The sequence below is a fragment of the Ovis canadensis genome, chromosome 2 (assembly GCF_042477335.2).
Source record: "Ovis canadensis isolate MfBH-ARS-UI-01 breed Bighorn chromosome 2, ARS-UI_OviCan_v2, whole genome shotgun sequence".
NCBI lineage: Eukaryota > Metazoa > Chordata > Mammalia > Artiodactyla > Bovidae > Ovis > Ovis canadensis.
Window position 1 is genome coordinate 254,255,110 of NC_091246.1, and position 20,094 is coordinate 254,275,203.

At 59.5% G+C, this 20,094-nt stretch overlaps 1 protein-coding gene across 12 annotated transcripts in view; it reads right to left on the reverse strand.

Annotated features, from left to right (window-relative positions):
- Nucleotides 1–937: 937 nt before the first annotated feature.
- ARHGEF10L (Rho guanine nucleotide exchange factor 10 like) overlaps nt 938–20,094 on the reverse strand; it is a 161,873-nt gene continuing 142,716 nt past the window's right edge. For all 12 annotated transcript variants that reach the window (XM_069575144.1, XM_069575146.1, XM_069575140.1 and 9 more), the window contains 3 exons: nt 11,950–12,124; nt 3,461–3,583; nt 938–2,089 (listed from right to left, as the gene is read on the reverse strand). In XM_069575144.1, coding sequence (XP_069431245.1) covers nt 1,551–2,089; nt 3,461–3,583; nt 11,950–12,124 — 837 coding nt within the window. In that variant the 3' untranslated portion in view covers nt 938–1,550. The remainder of the gene's footprint in view (nt 2,090–3,460; nt 3,584–11,949; nt 12,125–20,094) is intronic.

A 20,094-nucleotide genomic window follows, 5' to 3' on the forward strand; every position in this document is an offset into this window, starting at 1 on the left:
TGTGCCTCCACACCATTCCAGAGCCGGGGCCCAGTCCTTTCTTCCAGAAACATTCAGAAAAGAAGCTCCCAAAAGCCCCCCTCTAGCAGGAGAGGACTTTCTGGGGTGATGGAAACAGTCATATCTGCTGTCGAATGCAGTCGGCATAAAACCTCGTGTGTGCGGCACCTCAAGTCACACTAGAAATGTGGCTAATGGGACTGAAAAATAAATAAAATCTGCGATATTTCATTTTAATTAATTAAAAATAGCTACACGAGGCCATCGGCGACTGTGCCAAACAGCACAGCTCTAGGGCCTGTTCTCACACTGCCTAGCCTCAATCCTTCTCGCAGGTTCCAGAACAACCTGGACAGTGACAGCTGCTCTCTTTCCCTGTTGCTTAGTCACTGAGTCGTGTCCAATTCTCTGAGACCCCATGAACTGCAGCATGCCAGGCTCCTCTGTCCTTCTCCAGAGGACTCTCTCCTGTCTCCAGAGTTTGCTCAAACTCATGTTCACTGAGTCAGTGATCCCACCCAACCATCTCATCCTCTGCTGCCTCCTTCTCTCGCCCTCAATCTTTCCCAGCATCAGGGTCTTTTCCAGTGAGTGAACTCTTCGCATCAAGCGACCAAAGCATTGGAACTTCAGCTTCGGCATCGGACCTTCCAATGAATATTCAGGGTTGATTTCCTTTAGGATGGACTGGTTTGATCTCCTTACTGTCCAGGGACTCTCAAGGGTCTTCTCCAGCACCACAGTTGTACAGCATCAATTTGTCGGCCCTCAATCTTTACGGTCCAACTCTCACATCCATACATGACTACTGGAAAAGACATAGCTTTGACTAGACAGACCTTTGTCAGAAAAGTGACGTTTCTGCTTTTTAATATGCTGTCTACGTTATCACATCTCAAAGAAAACAAAATTAAAAACAGCCCGCAACCCAAGCACCGCCATTATTCTTGCCTTTTATTCCAGCATCTCCCAGAGCTCCAATATGTACAGACTCCATTTATACACATATAATATACACCATATATACGTATTTATATACATTCACACACCAGCCCACACGCTCTCTTACACTCACACGCACGCACCCTTCCAGGAGGGGCGTGTGGCCGCCCATGAGCCCTGCTTGGGCCCAGACAAGAGGCGCTGGGCTTGCCAGGCAGTTGTGAGGTTTTGTGTTTTGTTTTTGTTTTTTTGCTTTTAAAAAGAAGGCCATCTCCTCCGGAGGTGTCCTCTGTTTCCCCAAACCCAAACCACTCCCCTAAACACTGAAATTGTTTTTTTCTTAAAAAGGAAGAGGTTTCCCTCTGCTCTGCTCAGGTACATGGCAGAGTTCCAGGCCTGTCCTCATGGCCCCGTTTAGGCCCCTGAGGGCGAGGCCACCCAGTGCTCCCTGGGAACCCTGGACCGCCGGAAGGGCCCACTGCAGGCTGAGAGTCTGCAGGCTGAGGGCTGCAGCCAGGCCTGCCGCAGCGTGGCATGGGCGGGGCTACCGAGTGGCCTGGGCGGGGCTACAGTGACCTGGGCGGGGCTACGGCGAGGCCTGGGTGGGGCTACAGCATCAAGGGCGCCTGCCAGATGAGGAGGGTGCTGTCTGTCTCCCCACACGGGGCCGGCTTCCCGGGGCTGCCGGCGGCGCTGCCGAAGTTGCGGTAGCCACGCCCTCCAGAGATGATGGCCACGGAGCAGATCTCCTTGCGGTGGGCGTCACGGGCACAGGGCCGGTTGCGCACCCAGACGTCGGGGTCGTCCACCATCTCGTAGATGGAGCCGTCCTCCTCACTGTGCTCCAGGGCGGAGCCGTCTGCAGGCTCTGGCTCCCGCACGGACAGCAGCGGGCCCGGGAGGTGGGAGGTGGAGCGCAGGCGGTACTGCAGAAGAATGCCCTTCTTGCGGGTCAGCTCCCCGCCCACGTGGCTCGCGGGCACAGGCGCCGGCTCAGGAGCTGGCCCGTCTGGCTTGTCCTCCTCGGCCTGCTGCCCCTCAGCCTCCTCCTGGTCACTCCGCAGGATATCCGGGGCCAAGATGCTGGTGGCCACAGCCAGGAAGGCCACGGGCCCACAGTGCCCGTTGAGCGACACCATGCCTTTCCCTGCAGGAAGGGGACAGAGAGAAGGGGCACAAAGGCCCAGAGTTCTAAAGACCCATTGAGTCTGGAGAAGGGAGCGACAGAGGATGAGATAGCTGGATGGCATCACCAACTCAACAGACATGAGTTTGAGCAAGCTCTGGGAGTTGGTGATGGACAGGGAGGCCTGGCGTGCTGCAGTCCATGGGGTTGCAGAGAGTCAGACATGACTGAGCAACTGAACTGAACTGAACTGAGTCTCTTGGAGAACTTCCTGGGTTTCATTTTTGGCTTATTTGGGTTACTGCCATCTACGTTTGCAGCTTCCCGGAAGGCCATGGGTCTAGAGGAGGGCTTGCCATGCTCCAGGGCTACTTCCTTTGGAAGAGTGGAGAAGGGGAACACAAGAAATCTTATAAACCACATGGGAACCTTGGTGTGGAAGCACCTGCAGCTCCCTGCCTGGGCCATCCTCACGTCTCCATGCCTTTGCCCAAGCCATTGCCTCTGCCCAGAGAGCCTTTCGCACCTGCCTGACTCAACACCTTGGCCTCGAAGCCCAGCTCGGCCCCTCCGCAGGGCTCCCTTCTTGCCTTCACCCACGAGAGATGATCAGTCCTGTCTCTGCTCCGCTGACCCCAGGACGCCTGCCATCGTAGCACCTGCTGCGCTGGCTACACCACCCAGACCAGGTTGTCAGTACGTGCGGGCAGGGTCTCTGCCCAGCACATCCCTGCAACCCCAGGACGGATCCGGGGATGAGAAAAATGACCTTGTGAGGAGACCAGGAAGGCAGGGAGTCCCGCAGTTTAGGAAGAGGGTCTTCTTGGGCAGAGAGGCTTGCGGTCCACCTGGGGGTGGTCTCCCTCGGGGCATCTGCCCCCCACTGCACTCAGCCCTCCCCTCCTGCAGCAGCTGTAAGAGGCCACCTCATCATCCATCACTCAGGGCTGAGGCAGAGACAGGGCCCAGAGCTCTGGGGTCTCCCAGACCCTAGGTCCCAGCACTACGTCAGGGCAGCCCCCCCCTCTAACCCAGGCAAACACAGCTGCACGTGGACCTCCGTCCCCGCGAGCCCTCAGTTATTTCTGTCTCTGGAGCCGGGACACGTGGAAGCCGCTATGGCGAGGAGGAGGCGGCCGGCAGAACCTCTCCTGTCAGTCGGGGGTCTCGGCCAACCCTCAAACCATCGGGCCCACGCGCCTCCTGTGCCCACTGCCTCAGATAGGAGAGCTGCAAGGAGACTGCGGGCCCGTGATCTGATTCCACGGAGCCACCAACAGTGACAGAGGACACTGGGGAACGGACCGGTGGCCCCGATCAGAAGAGCGCGCACCCCTCGGGGCACAAGGCCCACCCGTCCCTGGCCACGCGCAGCTGCCTCCCGGCTCTCACCTGTGATCTTAGGGATGCCTTCCAGCCGGGGCACCGGCAGCAGCACGATGGCGCCCTGGTCGGTGCCCACCCAGAGCAGGCCGTGGCAGATCAGGAGGCTGGTGACACACAGCTGCTTCTGGCCTGCGGAGGGAAGGGCCAGCGTGAGCAGCAGGTCCTCCTGGGGGTGGCGGTGCGGAGGCCCCCGAAGCTGAGGGCACGGCCCCTCGGGCTGTTCTCCTGAGACAAGCGAGAAGCTGGACAGCCCTGGGATTAGGAGTGGGGCTTGGGAGGCTGACCTGGCTGGGGTCTGGCCCCCGGTCACCCAGCCTCCGGTCCCTCCTGTGTAAAGCGGGGCTGCCTTGGGGATACACTGAGGGAATGCCACAGTGCCGGCCCACATCAGCTCTCGATGCAGCGGCCGGCTCACCTGCCACGAGGTGCAGGCTGAGGGCCCGCCCGTGCCGGGGACATGACTGGCCGGTGGGGGAGCAGAGAGAGGCCGGGGGAGGTGCAGGTCGAGGGTGACGCAGACAGAGCAGAAGGGATGTGTGGGGAGGGGTCTGGACGAGCTGGCAGCCCCATGGGTTCCAGCCCGGCCTTGACATCCTGCCCGCCCGGGCCTTCCTCTGGCAGGGGCACAGATGCAGTCCTGGGCCCCGTGGCGAACGGGCTCCCGAGCCGGGAACTAGTGTGTTTCTGACGCCGGTCTAGACTTGCAGACCAGTTCTTGTCGTCACCCCCTGGCTAGCTCTGCCTTTGATGGGGAGCAGTGGCGGGGGAAGGTGGGCCCCTGTGCCCTTCTGGGGAGGAGGCGCAGTGTGGGCCGCACAGCCCGAGCCGAGAGCAGGGCGCCAGGCACAGGCGCCGGGTCCAAACCCCGGCTCGGCCACCTCCTGGCTCCACCTCCTCAGGCCGGAAACAACACCGCTCTGTGCCCGGGTCCCCTCATTGCGCAAGGCGACAGTGATGGCGTTTCACAACCTCGTCCTGAGGAGTAAATGAGCCAGCGGCTGGGAATCACATAGCCCAGGGCCTGGCACAGGGCACGCGCAGGTGGGTGCCGGCCACCATCACTGCTGCTCTGCTGCTGACAATTCCGCCCAACGGGAAGGGGCGTGAGGGAGGCGCTGGGGGCCCAGGCCTGCCCTCCCAAAGGGCTGTCTCACCTCCAGCCTGGATCCTTCTGCCCACTGACAGACCTAGTCTCTCCTCAAATTCCAAGTCACGCCACAACATGTGAAGTGATGCTCGGAACGGGGTTCTCAGGCTGGGCTTGCGTCAGCACCATCAGGAGAGCCGACACCCACGGGCCAACCCGAGGGGAGGCGCAAGCCCGCATTTCCAGCAGGTTCCCAGGGACACCCAGGCTGCTGGCCCTGGGCCACTCTGAGAAATACTGCCTTGCAGGTTCCAAAGCACTTCACACACTGCCCTAGCCCGATACAAGCCTTGCAGCAGCTGAGAGGTGAGCGCGACCTGGATGCTGTGCCCGTTTTCCAGATGAGGATATTAAGGTCCAAAGCGGTCACCTGGCTGGTGAGGGCGGGGCGGGGTGGGGGGGCAGAGCTCAAGTCTGGCACTTATTACAGCCTAATGCTTTTACACTGCCTCTCTGCTCTTTCTCTGGTCATGCCTCATGGCAAGTGGGGCCTCGGTTCCCTGACCAGGGATTGAACCTGCGGCCCCTGCGCTGGAAGCTCGGAATCTTAACCTCCTTAATTTGACCTCCAGGGAAGTCCCTGCCTCTCTACGCTTGAGCAAACTGCTTGAGTTCCACACCGGCGTGTGTACAGACTTCCTCTGCAGAGTCCCAGAGCGGACTGTGCGGCTCCCAGTCACCCCAGAAGGAGGTCCGCTGGCCTGGGGTTCACACAGCACTGCCCAACACACTGGTCTGACACCATCGCCCGCCCACCCACTCAGCACCTTGGCACATCCCCCGGCTCCCAGTCACCCCAGAAGGAGGGTCTGCTAACCTGGGGTTCACACAGCACTGCCTAACACACTGGTCTGACACCATCGCCCACCCACCCACTCAGCACCCCAGCACATCCCCAGGACCTACTGTGTGGGGGACACTGCACTTGGTGCTGGAGGCAGAGGGGGAACCGCACAAAGTTCTGCTCCTAAGGAGCAGACATTCTGGAACTTTCTGTGACAATGAAAACGTTCTCTGCCCAGTTCGGTCGCCATCAGTCACTCGTGGCTGCTCACACTTGAGACGTGACTCGTGGCACCGAGGGGCTGAGTCTGGGATCTCAGTCCCCTTCAACTGTAATGGAAGCTGCCGCCTTACTGGGGGCTGCCTGGCGACTTTGACGGTAAAGAGTCTGCCTGCAGTGGAGGAGACCTGGGTTCCACCTCTGGGTCAGGAAGATCCGCTGGAGAAGGGAATGGCTCCCCACTCCACTATTCTTGGACAAGAGGAACCTGGTGGGCTACAGTCCATGAGGCCGCAAAGAGTCAGACACACACACACACACACGCGCGCGCGCACACACACACACACACACACGCACACGCACACACACATTAATGCAGCCCTGGGAGGGGACGGAGGAAGTGGAAACACAAACCAGGAGTGTAGACACCAGGCAGAAATTCCAAGGAGGTGATGAGGCAGAGAGCGGGTGGGAGGAGTCGCAGGTTTTGTGCCTCACTCTGCTTCCTGGGAGGATGGGGGGCAGGAGCCAGGAGACCAGATCTGATGACAAGGGGAGGCAGCCACGCCAAGACCCGAGGGGAGCTCTGGAGACGGCACGTGATGGGAATGAGCCGGCGGCTCTGCGGAGGCTGGAGCCAGCACGGTGCAGGGACCAGGTGCCACAAGATGACCGAGGACGGGTCGGAGGGTGGCCGGGCCGAGGTGAGGGTGGGGACTGTTCACTGTGGGCACGGCGAGGCACGGCTGGCGGGTCTGAGCAATGGAGCAGTGCACCCTGATTTTAGCGAGGCCTTTTGGTTGCAACGTGACAGAGGATGGGGTGGGTGCAGCGAGCAGAGAGACGAGCAAGGCAGGGATGATGGCGTCCGAGGCGCGGTGGTGACAGGGAGATGGAGAGAACCAACACGCGGACAGACTGGGGGGAGGGGAGGGAAGGAAGGACATCTCCCAGCTCTTTCGTGTCCAGCAGCCGAGTGCAAGCCAGCGCTGCAGACAGCCCGGGATGGGAGAGGAGCAGGCTGGGGGGACGTCCAAGTCCAGGACTCGGTGTCATCTGAGACGCACATTAGACATCCAAGTGGAGCTGTCGGCGGGCAGCGGGATGTGAGTCCGGCAAGAGGATGCAGATTCCACAGGTCACAGTGATGGTGTTGATGCCACGTGCCAACGCAAACCAGAGCGGGGGAAAGAGGCCGGCGTGTCGGGCTACCTCGCAGCCAGCATCTGGGTTGGGGGAGCTGGCACTCTTTTCCATCCCCACACCGATTCGGGGAGTGTAGGCCCCCCACCCCCAGGACCGGCTCCTGGGACGTCCGGCAGCGGGTGGCCCAGCCCTGGGACTCAGGAAGTGCAGGAGGCCCCGGGTGCGAGCCCCTCCCGTCTTCTCTTCGGGGCTCTGCTCAAGCTCTGGGATTCTTGTGCTCTCTGTGCCTTGCACTGTTTGCCGCCCCAGATGTAAGCCTCCTGAGGGCAGAAGCTTCTCTGTGTGTCAAACGGACTCCCCAGCTAGTGGGTCAAATGCCCTGGCTCCTGGCGGACACGTGCGAGGATCTGCGAACTCAGATCCAGAGAAGGACCAGTGGCCACCGGCCGGGAGAGCGAAGGCACGAGGGGCAGGAGAGAGGTGGCTGCGGGCACAAACTACTGGCAGCAAATAAGTACGCTGCGAGCGCGCACTGCACAGCGCGCGGAATACAGCCGATACTTCACAGGACTGCGAGGGCGCACGGCCCTTCAGGAAGCTTCCCTGCGGCTCAGACAGTAAAGCGTCTGCCTGCAATGCGGGAGGCCTGGGCCCGACTCCTGGGTCGGGAAAAGCCCCTGGAGAAGGGCGCTACGTCGCATACCTGCAACTTCTGTAACAGTGGAAATCGACTCTACCTCAGTAAGTGCTTTTCAAAAGGACCTGCGATTAAATGAGAGGATGAACGGATGGAAGCAGAGAAGTGGGCAAGGACGCGGGCGCTGACGGCTCTTGCCAGCTGCGTGAATCGATAGCCACTTCCTACCATCACTCAACACACATCCCCTGCTCAATTTTATGATTATTAGGAATTTTATGTACGTATATAATACACACTGTGTGTATATAAATATACAAATATATACCCACACACTATAATATAGATACACACAGCTGAGCACAGCTCTTAGCCCATAATATACAATCAATAAATGGAGGCTATTAGGAAAATGTGATAATTAAAAGGACCTAGACCCGAATGTTTTAAGATCAGCTCCATCAGAGCCAGAAATCCACGAAATAATCAAAGCCAAGAGAAGGGGCGGGGGCAGATGTCCCCATGCTACAAGCCTCCCCCCTTTTCCAGGGCCCCGGGGACCTTAGGACCAGCAAGCGGCCATTTCCTGATGCCCTCCCCTCCCCCGAGCCCCCCAACCACAGACACCGGGAAATGAGACGGAGGCAGCGAGAAACCGCAGGAGGTGCCGGATGGAGAAAGGACTCCGTCTGCAGACCTCCTTCCGGCCCTTCCTCCTCCCGCTTTGCCTCGAGGAAAAGAGCAAGGCACTTCACAAACCGTCCGAAAGGGGAAAAAAAGTCTAATGGTGGATAAATATTTTATCACAGAGACTTAATGCGGCCGTGCTCAGCTCCCCCAAGCCCTCTATCTGGAGATATACAGGCTCTCGGAGAACATTTTATTAATGACCTGCCTAGTTAAGAGGAGGAGGGAGTTTAAGTTCAAAACTGCATTAATACCAGTTGGGGAGGCGAGTGAAGGAAAAGGGTCCGGGGGAAGGAAGCGCGATGAATTTTTAACACACCCTTAAAAAAGACCACACTTAGGAGGAGGAAGAAATTCATTAGCAATTACGCAATTATTTCATTTGGTGGCATGGGGGAGGAAAAAAATACCTAAAAGCCTTCTACAAGTATCTGTAATAAGGAATTAAAGAATCCTGCTCTGCTCTTCTGCCAGGACACAGTGTGGGGTGGATTTGAAGGCCCCCTCCACCCAGGGCTGGCTCCTCTTGGGCTTGGGGCCTCCTGGCCAGCAGGGCCTGGGGCTGTAACACCTGCGGCTCCCGGTGTTAGGAAGGGCCAGGCCCGTGGGGAGGAGGCCCGGGGCTGTAACACCTGGGGACCCTGGGGCGCTGTCCTCACCACTTGGGTGAAGACCCGTGCCTGCCCTGAGAGGTGGGGCTGGAGTGCCTGGTCACACAGCTGGTGGGGCCTGACTCTGGGCTCTTATCTGGCCCCACGAGCTCAGCTGCGATTTCAGGCCCTCGTCGAACAGATGGGGAAAGAGAAGCTGGAGAAGCGGGAGGCCGCCCGGTTAGCCCATGAGACAGCTGTGACCCAGGTCCTGGCTCTGGGCCCCTCAGCAGAGTGACCTGAAGCTGGTCGTTTTACCCCTGGGGACTCCGGCTGCCTGTCTGCAATCATCCTCACAATGACGATCGCCCCTTCTTCTATGCATGTTAGTCACTCGGTCGTGTCCACCTCTTTGCGACCCCATCGACGGTAGCCGATCAGGCTCCTCTGTCCATGGGATTTCCCAGGCAACAACACTGGAGTGGGTTGCCATTCCCTTCTCCAAGGGATCTTCCTGACCTTGGGATGGAAACCGGGTCTCCTGTATTGCAGGCACATCTTTTACGGTCTGAGCCACCAGGGAAGTTCTTTTTTAAGGGTAACTAACTGTGATGCAGCAGCAGCTGCTCCCCATCTATTTCCCATGATGGGAAACAGTGGAAACAGTGTCAGACTTTATTTTTTTGGGCTCCAAAATCACTGCAGATGGTGACTGCAGCCATGAAATTAAAAGACACTTACTCCTTGGAAGAAAAGTTATGAGCAACCTAGATACCATATTAAAAAGCAGAGACATTACTTTGCCGACTAAGGTCCATCTAGTCAAGGCTGTGGTTTTTCCAGTGGTCATGTGTGGATGTGAGAGTTGGACTGTGAAGAAGGCTGAGCGCTGAAGAATGGATGCTTTTGAACTGTGGTGTTGGAGAAGACTCTTGAGAGTCCCTTGGACTGCAAGGAGATCCAACCAGTCCATCCTGAAGGAGATTAGTCCTGGGATTTCTTTGGAAGGAATGATGCTGAAGCTGAAACTCTGGTACCTTGGCTACCTCATGTGAAGAGTTGACTCATTGGAAAAGACTCTGATGCTGGGAGGGATTGGGGGCAGGAGGAGAAGGGGATGACAGAGGATGAGATGGCTGGATGGCATCACTGACTTGATGGACGTGAGTCTGAGTGAACTCCGGGAGTTGGTGATGGACAAGGAGGCCTGGCGTGCTGCGATTCATGGGGTTGCAAAGAGTTGGACACGACTGAGCGACTGAACTGAACTGAACTGCTAAGAACAAGTTAGTCAGTGGACTTGAAGACGCGTTTTAAACCTGCCGGGAGGTGGCAGCTGTGCAGCAGGAGCTGCTGGTTTTCCGCCCGCAGCAGATCAGTCCACAAAGCCTGCCCCCGGCCGCTGGACATACTCAACTCTCTCTCTACTTTGCTCCACTCCCCCCGCTCCCAGACTTCACTGAGAAGATGAAAAAGGCCCATAATGTTATCCATTTTCTCCCCATTGTTCCACTAACGTGAAATAATTTAGCTATCAGCACAGATGTGGAAATATTTCTGTGATACTGAGAAATTTTTACTGTAATTAAAATAGATTTACCTCATAATGGCTAAACACTATGAGAGACGATGAAACGGAAGCTAAAAAATTAAAAAAGGAAAGAAGGGAGGGAGGGAAGTAAAGAGGGAGGGAGAGAGGGAGGGCCCATGACAAAGGTCCCCCGAGCCCTTACCCCACACCCTGGGGGGCAGGTTAGAAAGGCGGTCATCCTCACGGATGACCCAGGCCTAAGCAAGGCATCTTCCTGACGATATACACCTGGAGCGAGGAGCCACTGCCCACGCCACAGAGGGACCAGAGGCTCCGCAAGGCAGAGAGACCCGCTGTGACCCCACAGTGACGGAGCCGGGACTCTGGCCGCCTCTGAAACCACCTCTCCCCCGCTACATGCAGCAAGGCTCTGAACTGAGTCCAACCTGACACAACCCCCGGTCCGACCACGGGACAGCCGCTTTACCCTGCCGAACCAACGTCAGTTTCTGCATCTGTAAAATGGGGACAGTGAGGTCCCGATTACGTAAAGACCCTCGGCACCCAGCTCAGTGTAGGGCTCCTGGCGGGGTGCAGCCACTGTGTGCTGCCACTACTGCTGTTGATCGTGTTGCTGGTGAGCATCCCCGGCTACGGCCACCCGTCTGGACTTGAGGACTGGCCCGTGAGACTGGCTGGGGGGAGCAGGAGCCGGGGTGGTCGCTGGGCAGCCTGTGTGGAGTCAGGGACCAGGCCGCTGGGGTGGAACCCTGCAGCCTCTGAGGCACTGGGTGGCGTGACTGCCCTCTGCCCAGCCCCACCAGGCAGGAGCCCTGGCCCCCGGCTCAGCGCAGGCCACTCCCAGCCTCTGCGGCCGTCCGCCAGGGCCCTGTCACCATCAGCTCCGGGCCAGCCCGCCACACCTGCTGCATCCCCGGCCCTGGGGTCCTTCCCAGCTGCTGCCCCCAGCCCAGCCGGCATCCGCCCAGACCAGCTCCGGGTCAGTCTGTCTGGTGGAAACTCGAGGGCAAGTCAAGCTGAGGCCCGCTGGCCCTGAGGGCCGCTCTGGCTGGGGGCAGCGGTGGCCCGAGCACACGTCTGTCCTGGCTCCCAGCACGGCTCACAGGGATCAGCGCTAAGGGCGAGGCCTGTGGCCAACTCCACGGAGGCCTCGGCAGACTCTGGGCAGGGGGCAGGGTGCCGGGTGCGCCCAGATCGTAACCCTCTCCGTGGGTCCCACGAACAGTCCCCAGGACGAAGCACCGGCTCCAAGCAGAGGACGTCAGGGCCTTCGCCCTCCTCTTGACCCAAACCCTGAGGGCAGACTCAGAGAGACCCCGGCCTTTCTTTAGAGACCTCTAAGGAAAGAGGTCCGTATTTGGCGTCTCTCTTTCCCTTTGCTCATTTTGAAGGGGATTTGAGGCAGAACTGGGTTTGAGGAGAGGCCGGTATAGGTGGGCCCGGCCTCCCATCTGACATGGCGTGTTAGCAACCTGGCTCGCGGGAGTCCCCGAACTTGGAGCCTGCCTCCGCGGGCGCCCGCCTGCCGTGCTGTGGGGACAGCCAGAAGGGCTCCCGGAGGGCAGGCCTGGGTCGGAACCCTCAGCCAGCTGCTTCCCCCGGGGGGCCGGGTTCTCAAGGCCGACGAAAGGCTGCCTCGAGGGTTCGTGAGATGGGCTGGCCCAGCTTGGAGGCCGCCTCCCCCATGTCCGCTCCCCTGTCCACAGCCCCTGCCCAGGACGGCAGGGTCTCACCTGGGAGTAGGAAGGTGGTCCTGGTAGCGATGTTGATCTCCTGCAGATGCTCCAACGTCTCGGTGTGGAAGAGGCGGATGGAGGAGCCAGAGGAGAAAGCCATCCAGACGCCGCTGCCCGCCTTCACCATGTGCGTGACGCTCACGGCTTCGTCCTGGTGCGCCTCGAAGCTTTGCTGCAGCACAGAAGCAGCGCTGTCTGTGACGGGCCGGCTGGCTGAGCCTCTGGGGCCAAGCTCACCCAACCCCTAAACGAGGTCAGAGGGAGGGGACCTCAGGAGCCCCGGGCCAAGCCTACCTACCTCCACCCGAAACCAAGTCAGAGGGAGGGGACCTCAGGAGCCGCACACCGGTGTGCTGGTAAACACTTAACAACAGGCGGGGTGACTCCTGGTGTGTTGTGTCTGTTGATTCCTGGGGAGTCAATACTTCTAAGGTGGCCCAGCTCGAGCTACCCACGGGACAGCACTGAAGGAGGGACCGGGAAAGACACGCACACACCAGGCTCGACCGTGACACCAGGGAGGACAGGGCGGCAAGTCTGCGGAGAGGAAGTGGCGGCTTGCGCACATTATCTAACGGTACAGAGGCACGAAAAGAAGAGGCTAACTGTGCTGCTGAAAAAGACTCTCGAGAGGCCCTTGGACAGCAAGGAGATCAAACCCGTCCATCCTAAAGGAAATCAACCCTCGATACTCGTTAGACAGACTGAAGCTGAAGCTTCAATACTTTGGCCACCTGATGCGAAGAGCCAACTCATTGGAAAAGACCCTGACGCTGGGAAAGATTAGGGGAGAAGGGGAGGACGGAGGATGAGATGGTTGGACGGCGTCACCGATGCGACGGCCATGCGTTTGAGCAGGCTCCGGGAGTCGGTGACGGACAGGGAGGCCTGGCATGCTGCAGCCCACGGGGTCGCGGAGAGGCGGACACGACTGCGCGCCTGAACAACGACAAAGGCACCGAGAACAGAACTCCTGGGAGGGAGGCGGGCAGCCTGAGCCAAACCTCACCTTCACCGCAGGGAGGCGAGACGCGTGGCCAGACGGGACTGATCCAGAAACGGGCGCAGACAGCTAGGAGTCACAAGGGAGGCGCCCAGTGGTCTAAACCCAGGACAGGTGAGAGCGTTTCAGGAAGCAGGACTACAGAGGGGGAGAGGGCGGGGGGAACGGCCTTTCCAGATAAACCTTCCATGCGATTTGAGTTTCCTTTAAACAGTTGGATCTTAAAAAAATTACTCTTGCAAAGCAAGAAGATAAACACCCAGCTTCCCATCCACGTCAGGAGAAAATCCAAGTTCCCTAACTCAGCCTTTCAGGCCCAGCGCTGCCCCAACTCCCGCCTTCCCCGTCCAACTGAAGCCCAGGCCCGAAGGGTGCCAGGACGCGCTCTGCAGCCCCGTCACCACCTCGCGACGGGCTGCCTGCAACGGGCATCGCCCACTGCCCTGCTGGGATTCAGCACCTGAAGACTCGGCGTCCATGAGGCCCGCCCCAGGCACCCTTGCACTGGCCTTCTGCCTGCCATCTTCCAGCCCAGTGACATCTATGCCCCTCTGGCCACACTTGGCTCTCTCCACTCTGGTCCATGGACTCCAAGGACAGACACTGAGCCTCAGGCCCTTCCACGTGCCGGGCAGAGACCTCAGCACACAGTGAAATTTGATCACAGAGCAAATGGATGGATGCTTGAAATCCAACTACGATACCGGGTTGTTACTTAAACATCAACAACCCCCAGCAGAGCAGACTAGACAGATGCCTGACCACTGGGGACAGTCAAGTGGCTCTGGCGCGTCCCTCAGTGGGCCCTCCATCTACTCAACATCATGGGTGATGAACACAGAACAGCGAGAATGCACCGCAGTTATTACAAAAAGAAACAAAAAGGGCCACCTCCAGAACCAGGGGAGGGGGCGGGGAGGGTGCAGGGAGGGGAAGGGGTGGGGAGGGGAGGGGGAGAAGAGGGGAGGGGAGGGAGTGGGGAGGGAAAGGGTGGGGGAGAGGAGGGAAAGGGTGGGGGAGGGGAGGGAAGGGGTTGGGGAGGGGAGGGGAGGGGAGGCGAGGGCCAGGAGAGGTGAAGCCTACACAGTGAGGATTATTCCAGGGCAGAACATGGTGACTTTCCTCCTTTCTGTTTTTTCCTTTTTTTTTTTTCTTATAAAGAACAGATCTTGGGTGGAAGCCCACGACTCTAGATGTTGGCTAGAACATGGGCATGGAATCAGACCTGCTGTTAAATCTCCTTTTCTCAGTAACTTCCCAGGCTGGCGCCTCCGCCTCCCCATTTGTAGGTGGAGTCTGTCATAAAGGTTGTAGGGACTTCTGGGTGAGGGAGGGTTTAGTACAACCCCAGTTCTTCATACAGCCTCCTTCATCCACCAGATGTTCTGGAGACCCTATGATATGCCTGGCGTGGGTCTAGATGCTGGGAATATAGCGGCGACCAAGATAAGCAAGGAGCCCACCCAGTTACGACAAATAAAGCTTACTCCCAGTAGTGTTAACCACTGCACAGAAAAATACCGAGACCCCTTTAAGACAGGGCGGCCAGGGAAAATCTCCCTAGGAAGGAGCATTTATCAAACGTAGAGGAATCATACCTGGGACATGGGGTAGGGGAGAGAATACTCTGGGCAAAGGACGCAGCAAGCGCCAAAGCCCTGGGGCGGGACTGAACTTGCCGCGTTACTGGGTCTGTCGGGAGCGCTGGCGCAAGACACGGGAGGGAGAGGCAGTCAGGGCCGCGTCACCCCAGGCCTCAGGCAGCCCTGAGGACCCCGGTGGAGAGTTAGACTGATTTAAGTGAGGGCGGGGCCGGGCCTGCTCAGTGACCAGCTCAGGTTCACCTGGGGAAGAAGCTGGGGGTGAGAGCTATGTGGCGGCAGGCAGGGACGCTGGGCCTCGCTCGGGCTCAGCACGTGAGAATTGGCAATAAGGCCCTCTGTTTCTTATGCCGCAATCGCCCCAACCCTGGCTCCGCCCCAGGTCCATCCCAGCTCAGACCACCAGAGGTTTCCTGCCGAGATAGAGAAGCTGGGGCCAGGGGTCTCCACCAGGGAGCCCGGGGGAGCCAGGCTGGTGAGCTCGGTGCGCACCCCGATCGGGACGCAGGGCCCCGGCGGGCAAGACTGCGAGCTGGCTGACGAGATGGCGCTTTCTGAGCCTGGCCCCCACGGCAGGGCTTTGCAGCCAGGTGGGGCGGCCCAGTGGGCCGGGGTCCAAGTCCAGGGTCCTGACGGGGCCTGAGGGCAGAAGCTACAGCTCCTCTGAGGTGGGAACGTGTCATGTCCATCGGAGTGGGGGTTCCCGGGGGCGGGGCCAGGGAGGGTCTTGTATCAGGCCGGGGGCAGGGAGGGGGTCTCATATCAGCCTGGGGGTGAGGAGGGGTCTGCTATCAGGCCAGGCACGCTCAGAGGCCAGGCAGCACCTCCCCCCTTTTCAGACTGGGGGCTCAGACTAGGGCCTTCTGCGGGGGCGTTTTTCTGCTCCTCCTTCCACAGCAGCCCTCCCCAGCCCCAGAGAAGGCCCCGGGCCTGGAGGCTCGGCCAGGGAGCCCCAGGGATGGAGGGGGAGGCCCAGCGCCCCACAGCCTCCAGAAGGCCGGCTCCGTCCATGCGGTGCGGGGCAAGGAGGGGAACGTCCATGTCTCTGGCCTCTCACTCAGCCCCGGCAGCGCTGGCCGGAAGCTCCTTTCTCCAGAGGAGCTCTTCTTCAACGAGAGAACCCCTTTCGGTGGGGTGGGAGGTTATCTTCCCGGAGCAGCCCGCGCTCAGCGTTCCTGAAGGCCCAGACCCAGGCAGGGCACAGGGTTCCAACAGGAGACCCCTCCACCAGCAGAGGCGCCAGAGCCCCATCGCAGATGAGACTCTGTGGCCAGATCCACAGTGCCACCTAGAGAGGCAGACGGGGAAAGGGGCAGGGCAGCTGGACGGAAGGGGCCCCCAGCAGGCTTTGTCTGCAGACTCCTCTGAAAACCAGCACGCACACACTCACACACAGACACACACACACACAGACACCAACAGGAGGGGGGTGCGTGCTCACACGCGCGCTGCGAGACTGCTGCCTGGCTCCTGAAGGGAGGTCAGAAGCACTTCCTGACTCCGAAAAAGCCAGACTGCACTGCAAGCGCAGAGAGACCTGGGCCCACGGAAAGCTGCCCCTGACTTTGCAGCCAGTCAGCCCTGCACGCTGCTGTCGGAATCTAATTAAAAGGGAAGTCAGCAGCGGAAATCCAGACTCATTTCTCCAGAGGTGTAACAAGTCTGTCTCCAGGCCCAAAGGGCTTTGCCTGAGGCCTGTGCAAGCCTGCCAGGTCCAGTGGGGAGGCAGGGCAGGGGCGGGGTGGGGGCAGGGATGGGCAGGAGCAGCGGCATCCCCAGCCCCCACCTCACTCCTCGGTCACCTCCGCCCCCCCAGCACCCCTGCCCTCACCAGCAGCCTGCTGGGGGAAGCTGGGTCTGGGTGCCCTGGCTGGGCCTCCTGGGCACACGGGGCAGGGGTGGCTGGCACCCTGGCACCGTGGGTCCCCAGGGGGCTGAGGGCGCTGAGTGCAGCACCCCTGGGTGGCAGGGGCTCAGTGCTGAGAGGCACACACCTCATTTTGTTTCCCAAACATTCTGTGTTTGGAGACAGGAGCTCAGAAATCCTTCCCCGGGAGGCAGCCAGGCTATCCACCAAAGCTGGATGAAACGCTACCCACCTGGCACCCTGAGTCCAGGCCGTGGCTTCCCCTTCTCACCTCTAGACCCCTCCTCTAATTTCTGGCCAGTCTGGGGGGGGCCAGAAGTGGGGCGCTACCTTACCATCTACGAGGCCTCTACCCGCCTTGTCCCTGAAGAAGGTGCCTGGCCCACCTGCACGACCAGCCCAGCCATGCCCCTCCTCTGGGCCCCAGGAGGCCCAGCACTTCCTGCCCACGGGCCCTGCGTTCCGGGCTATTTACCGGCTGCCTCCCTGGCACCGGGAGCTGCTCCGTTAGCGTGAGAGTCTGGACCAGAAGTCTGCACACAATGGCCCTCGGGCTACACCAGCCTGACACCTGTTTTGGTAAATCTAGTCTTATAGGAACATGCCCACATAGAAAAGAATCCATTCACGCAGGCTGGGAACTGTGCCCTCTGACTACACAACCTCGGTCCTTAAGGACAAGACGAGCCACAAAGAAACCCTGAGCTCTACTAAGCAGGCTGGGTGGTGGTGCTGGAGCAGAACAGCGATCCTGAAGCCACACTGTATGGCTGAGGCACACTCTGTCATCAGGAGCCAGGGCCAGCGGCGGAGCTGCCCAGCTGGCGGCAGTGGCAGAGTCTGCCTGCCAGCGCAGGAGACGCAAGAGATGAGGCTTAGATCCCTGGGTCGGGAAGACCCCCTGAAGGAGGAAAGGCAACCCACTCCAGTCTTCTTGCCTGGAGAATCCCATGGACAGGGGAGCCTGGCGGGTACAGTCCATGTGGCTGCAAAGAGTTGGACTCGACTAAGCAACACGGGGGGCGAGGGGGGGCGCGTGAGAGGCGGCAGGAGAGCTCTGTGACCTTGGATTTGAATTAGAGGTATCAGTATGAACTTGAGAATTTTTTTTCCCTGGCCCTGTGCACTAACAATGTCTGGAAGCAATGACACCCCAACAGCAGTGAGCACACCCCCTCCTGGTTTCTAAATACCATCCCACACAAAAGGGAAACAGGCAGGGCGCCCTGGAGAAATGGTGACTGGGGCAGGGGAAGAGCCAGGTGAGCACAGAGCGTCTTCAGAGGCAGAAAGCAAGGGGGTGACCAAACAGTGGAGGGGAGCATCCGAAGGACCCAGGAGCCGGCACAAGGGTGCCTCGTGGCCGAATCTGAGACCGTTTGAGCATCAAAAATAGTAACCGTGGCCCTGGATGAAAGCTCAGCCGGCCTTAAAAATAATCTGTGCATTTGAAGTGGTAGTCAAGGGGGGTAGTTACGTGGGGTGAAGGACAATCCTCTTTAAAGAGAAGTGTGCAGTGAAAATTCGCTGAGGAACAGGGTATTCTCCCATTTTTGCTAGAATTATCCACAGTAATTATAAAGGGAAGCTGGTACCTTGATGACAGGGACACCTGGCAGAGCCCACCTCAACCAAGAGACCAAGGATGGGACCAGCCTACACCCTCCCCGCCTCCCAGCAATGTGACGGGAAAGCCCTGCCTCCCTGCAGAGAACCTGGCCAAACGCTCCCACCTCATCAGGGCGGAACCGTGGGGCAACTCCAGCTGGTGGGACCTTGGACAAGACACGGGCTTGGACTTCTCAAAAAAGTCACTCTCGCGGAGACCACACACAGGAAAAGGGGGGGAGCTGCCCTAGATTGAAAGGAGACGAGGGCTTCCCTTGTGGCTCAGGGGTGAAGAATGCGCCCGCCGAGGCAGGAGAACAGGTTCGATCCTTGATTCGGGAAGGCCACACATGCTTCAGAGCAACCAAGCCCGAGAGCCTCAACTACCGAGCCCACGTGCCCCAGAGCCCGTGGTCAGCAAGCAGAGCCGCCGCCCCGGAGAGACGCCCGTGCCGCCACAGAGCCCCCGCTCCCACAGCTAGAGAAAAGCCCAGCATGGCAACGAAGGCCCAGGGCAGCCAAAGGGAAATGAACACATAACGCCATTTAAAAAGCAAAAGGAGACAAAAGAACTACGGCCGTCAGATGCAACACGGGATTCCCAGCCGGCTGCTGGAGGTGGCGACGCGGAGCGGCTGTGGAAGGTGCTTTGGGGACAAACTGGGAAAATGGGTCCCTGGGCAGCAGATCCATGCGAGGTTCCCGGGCGCGATAATGCTCTTGAGGCTAGGGAAGAGGGCCCTGCTGAAGTATTTAGTGTGACGGGTGAAGACGTCTGCGACTGGCTTCTTGATGATTTCGTCCCAAACGGTGCGTGTGTTTACGTATGATGTGGGGTACATGCGTCAGAGCCTACCGTACAGGGTGAAGTAAGGCGGAAAGAGAAAGACAAATGCCACATATTAGCGCCTGCCTGTGGAATCCAGAAAGACGCTACTGGTGGACTGTTTGCGGGGCAGCAGAGGAGACGCAGACATAGGCATGGATTTGTGGACACGGCAGTGAAAGGCGAGGGTGAGACGGATGGAGACGTGGAAACACACACACCCCATACGCAAATGAGACAGCCGGCAGGCTGAGCCCAGCGCTGGGACCATCCCAGCCCCTGGGCTGGGATGGCGGGGGAGGCAGGGTGGGTGGGGGGAGCTTCCAGATGGAGGGGGCACGCGTACAGCTGAGGCTGATTCATGTTGCTGTGTGGCAGGAATCAGCATGATATTGTAAAGCAATTATCCTCTGATAAAAATTGAAAAATAAAAGTTGTGTGGGGGTGGGGGGAGTTATTAAAAAAAACAAAAAAAAAAGGCTGGCAGCTGGAGGGGAGGGCCCGGGACTGCCTCACGGCTCCAGCCCGTCTCCACGGGGTGACTGGGTCTCCTCTCTCCATCGTCATGGAGCTGGGAGAACCTGCCTAGGGTGCCGGCTGGTTCACGGGACACAGCCAGCGGGCCGTGAGCACCCCATGCACAGGGCTATGGGCAGGAGCGGGCAGGCAGCAGGGACGGGGACGGGGTCCCACGGCCACCCCTCTCCCTGCGGCCGCTGCAGACCGCTGCTCAGAGGGTCTCAGGTGAGCAGTCCCATCCCAGACAGGGCTGACACAGCCCAGCCGCTCCCTGCACAATTTGTGCGCCTCCAGGTGACGCGTCTGGGCCTGTTTCCATAAATTCCCAGGGTGAGCAGCTCAGCACTCCAAGTCGTTAGGGCTGAGAGCACGCCACGAAGCCAGGAAGGGGGCTGGGGGCTCTGGGGGCCGAGAGCTACGGAGGAAAAGCAGGAGGCAGGCAAGGCTTCTGCCCACTGAGCGCGACTGTCCGCGCCCTGCAGGGCACTTCATCTCCCCGGAGGTCTTCATGGAAGAAGAGGGAAAGAACCCAGGATGGGACAGGGTGAGCCCAGGCAATCCACTGGGCAGGGCGGGGGCGTGGGGCTGTCCCCCACACCCTCCTGCCGAGTGCCCCGCAGGGCGTGGGCCTGAAGGGGTCCTTTCCTCCTGGTCCCCACTCGCCTGGGAGGTCCGGTCATGGGCCCAGAGACCACCCACGGAGCACCGACCAGCACCT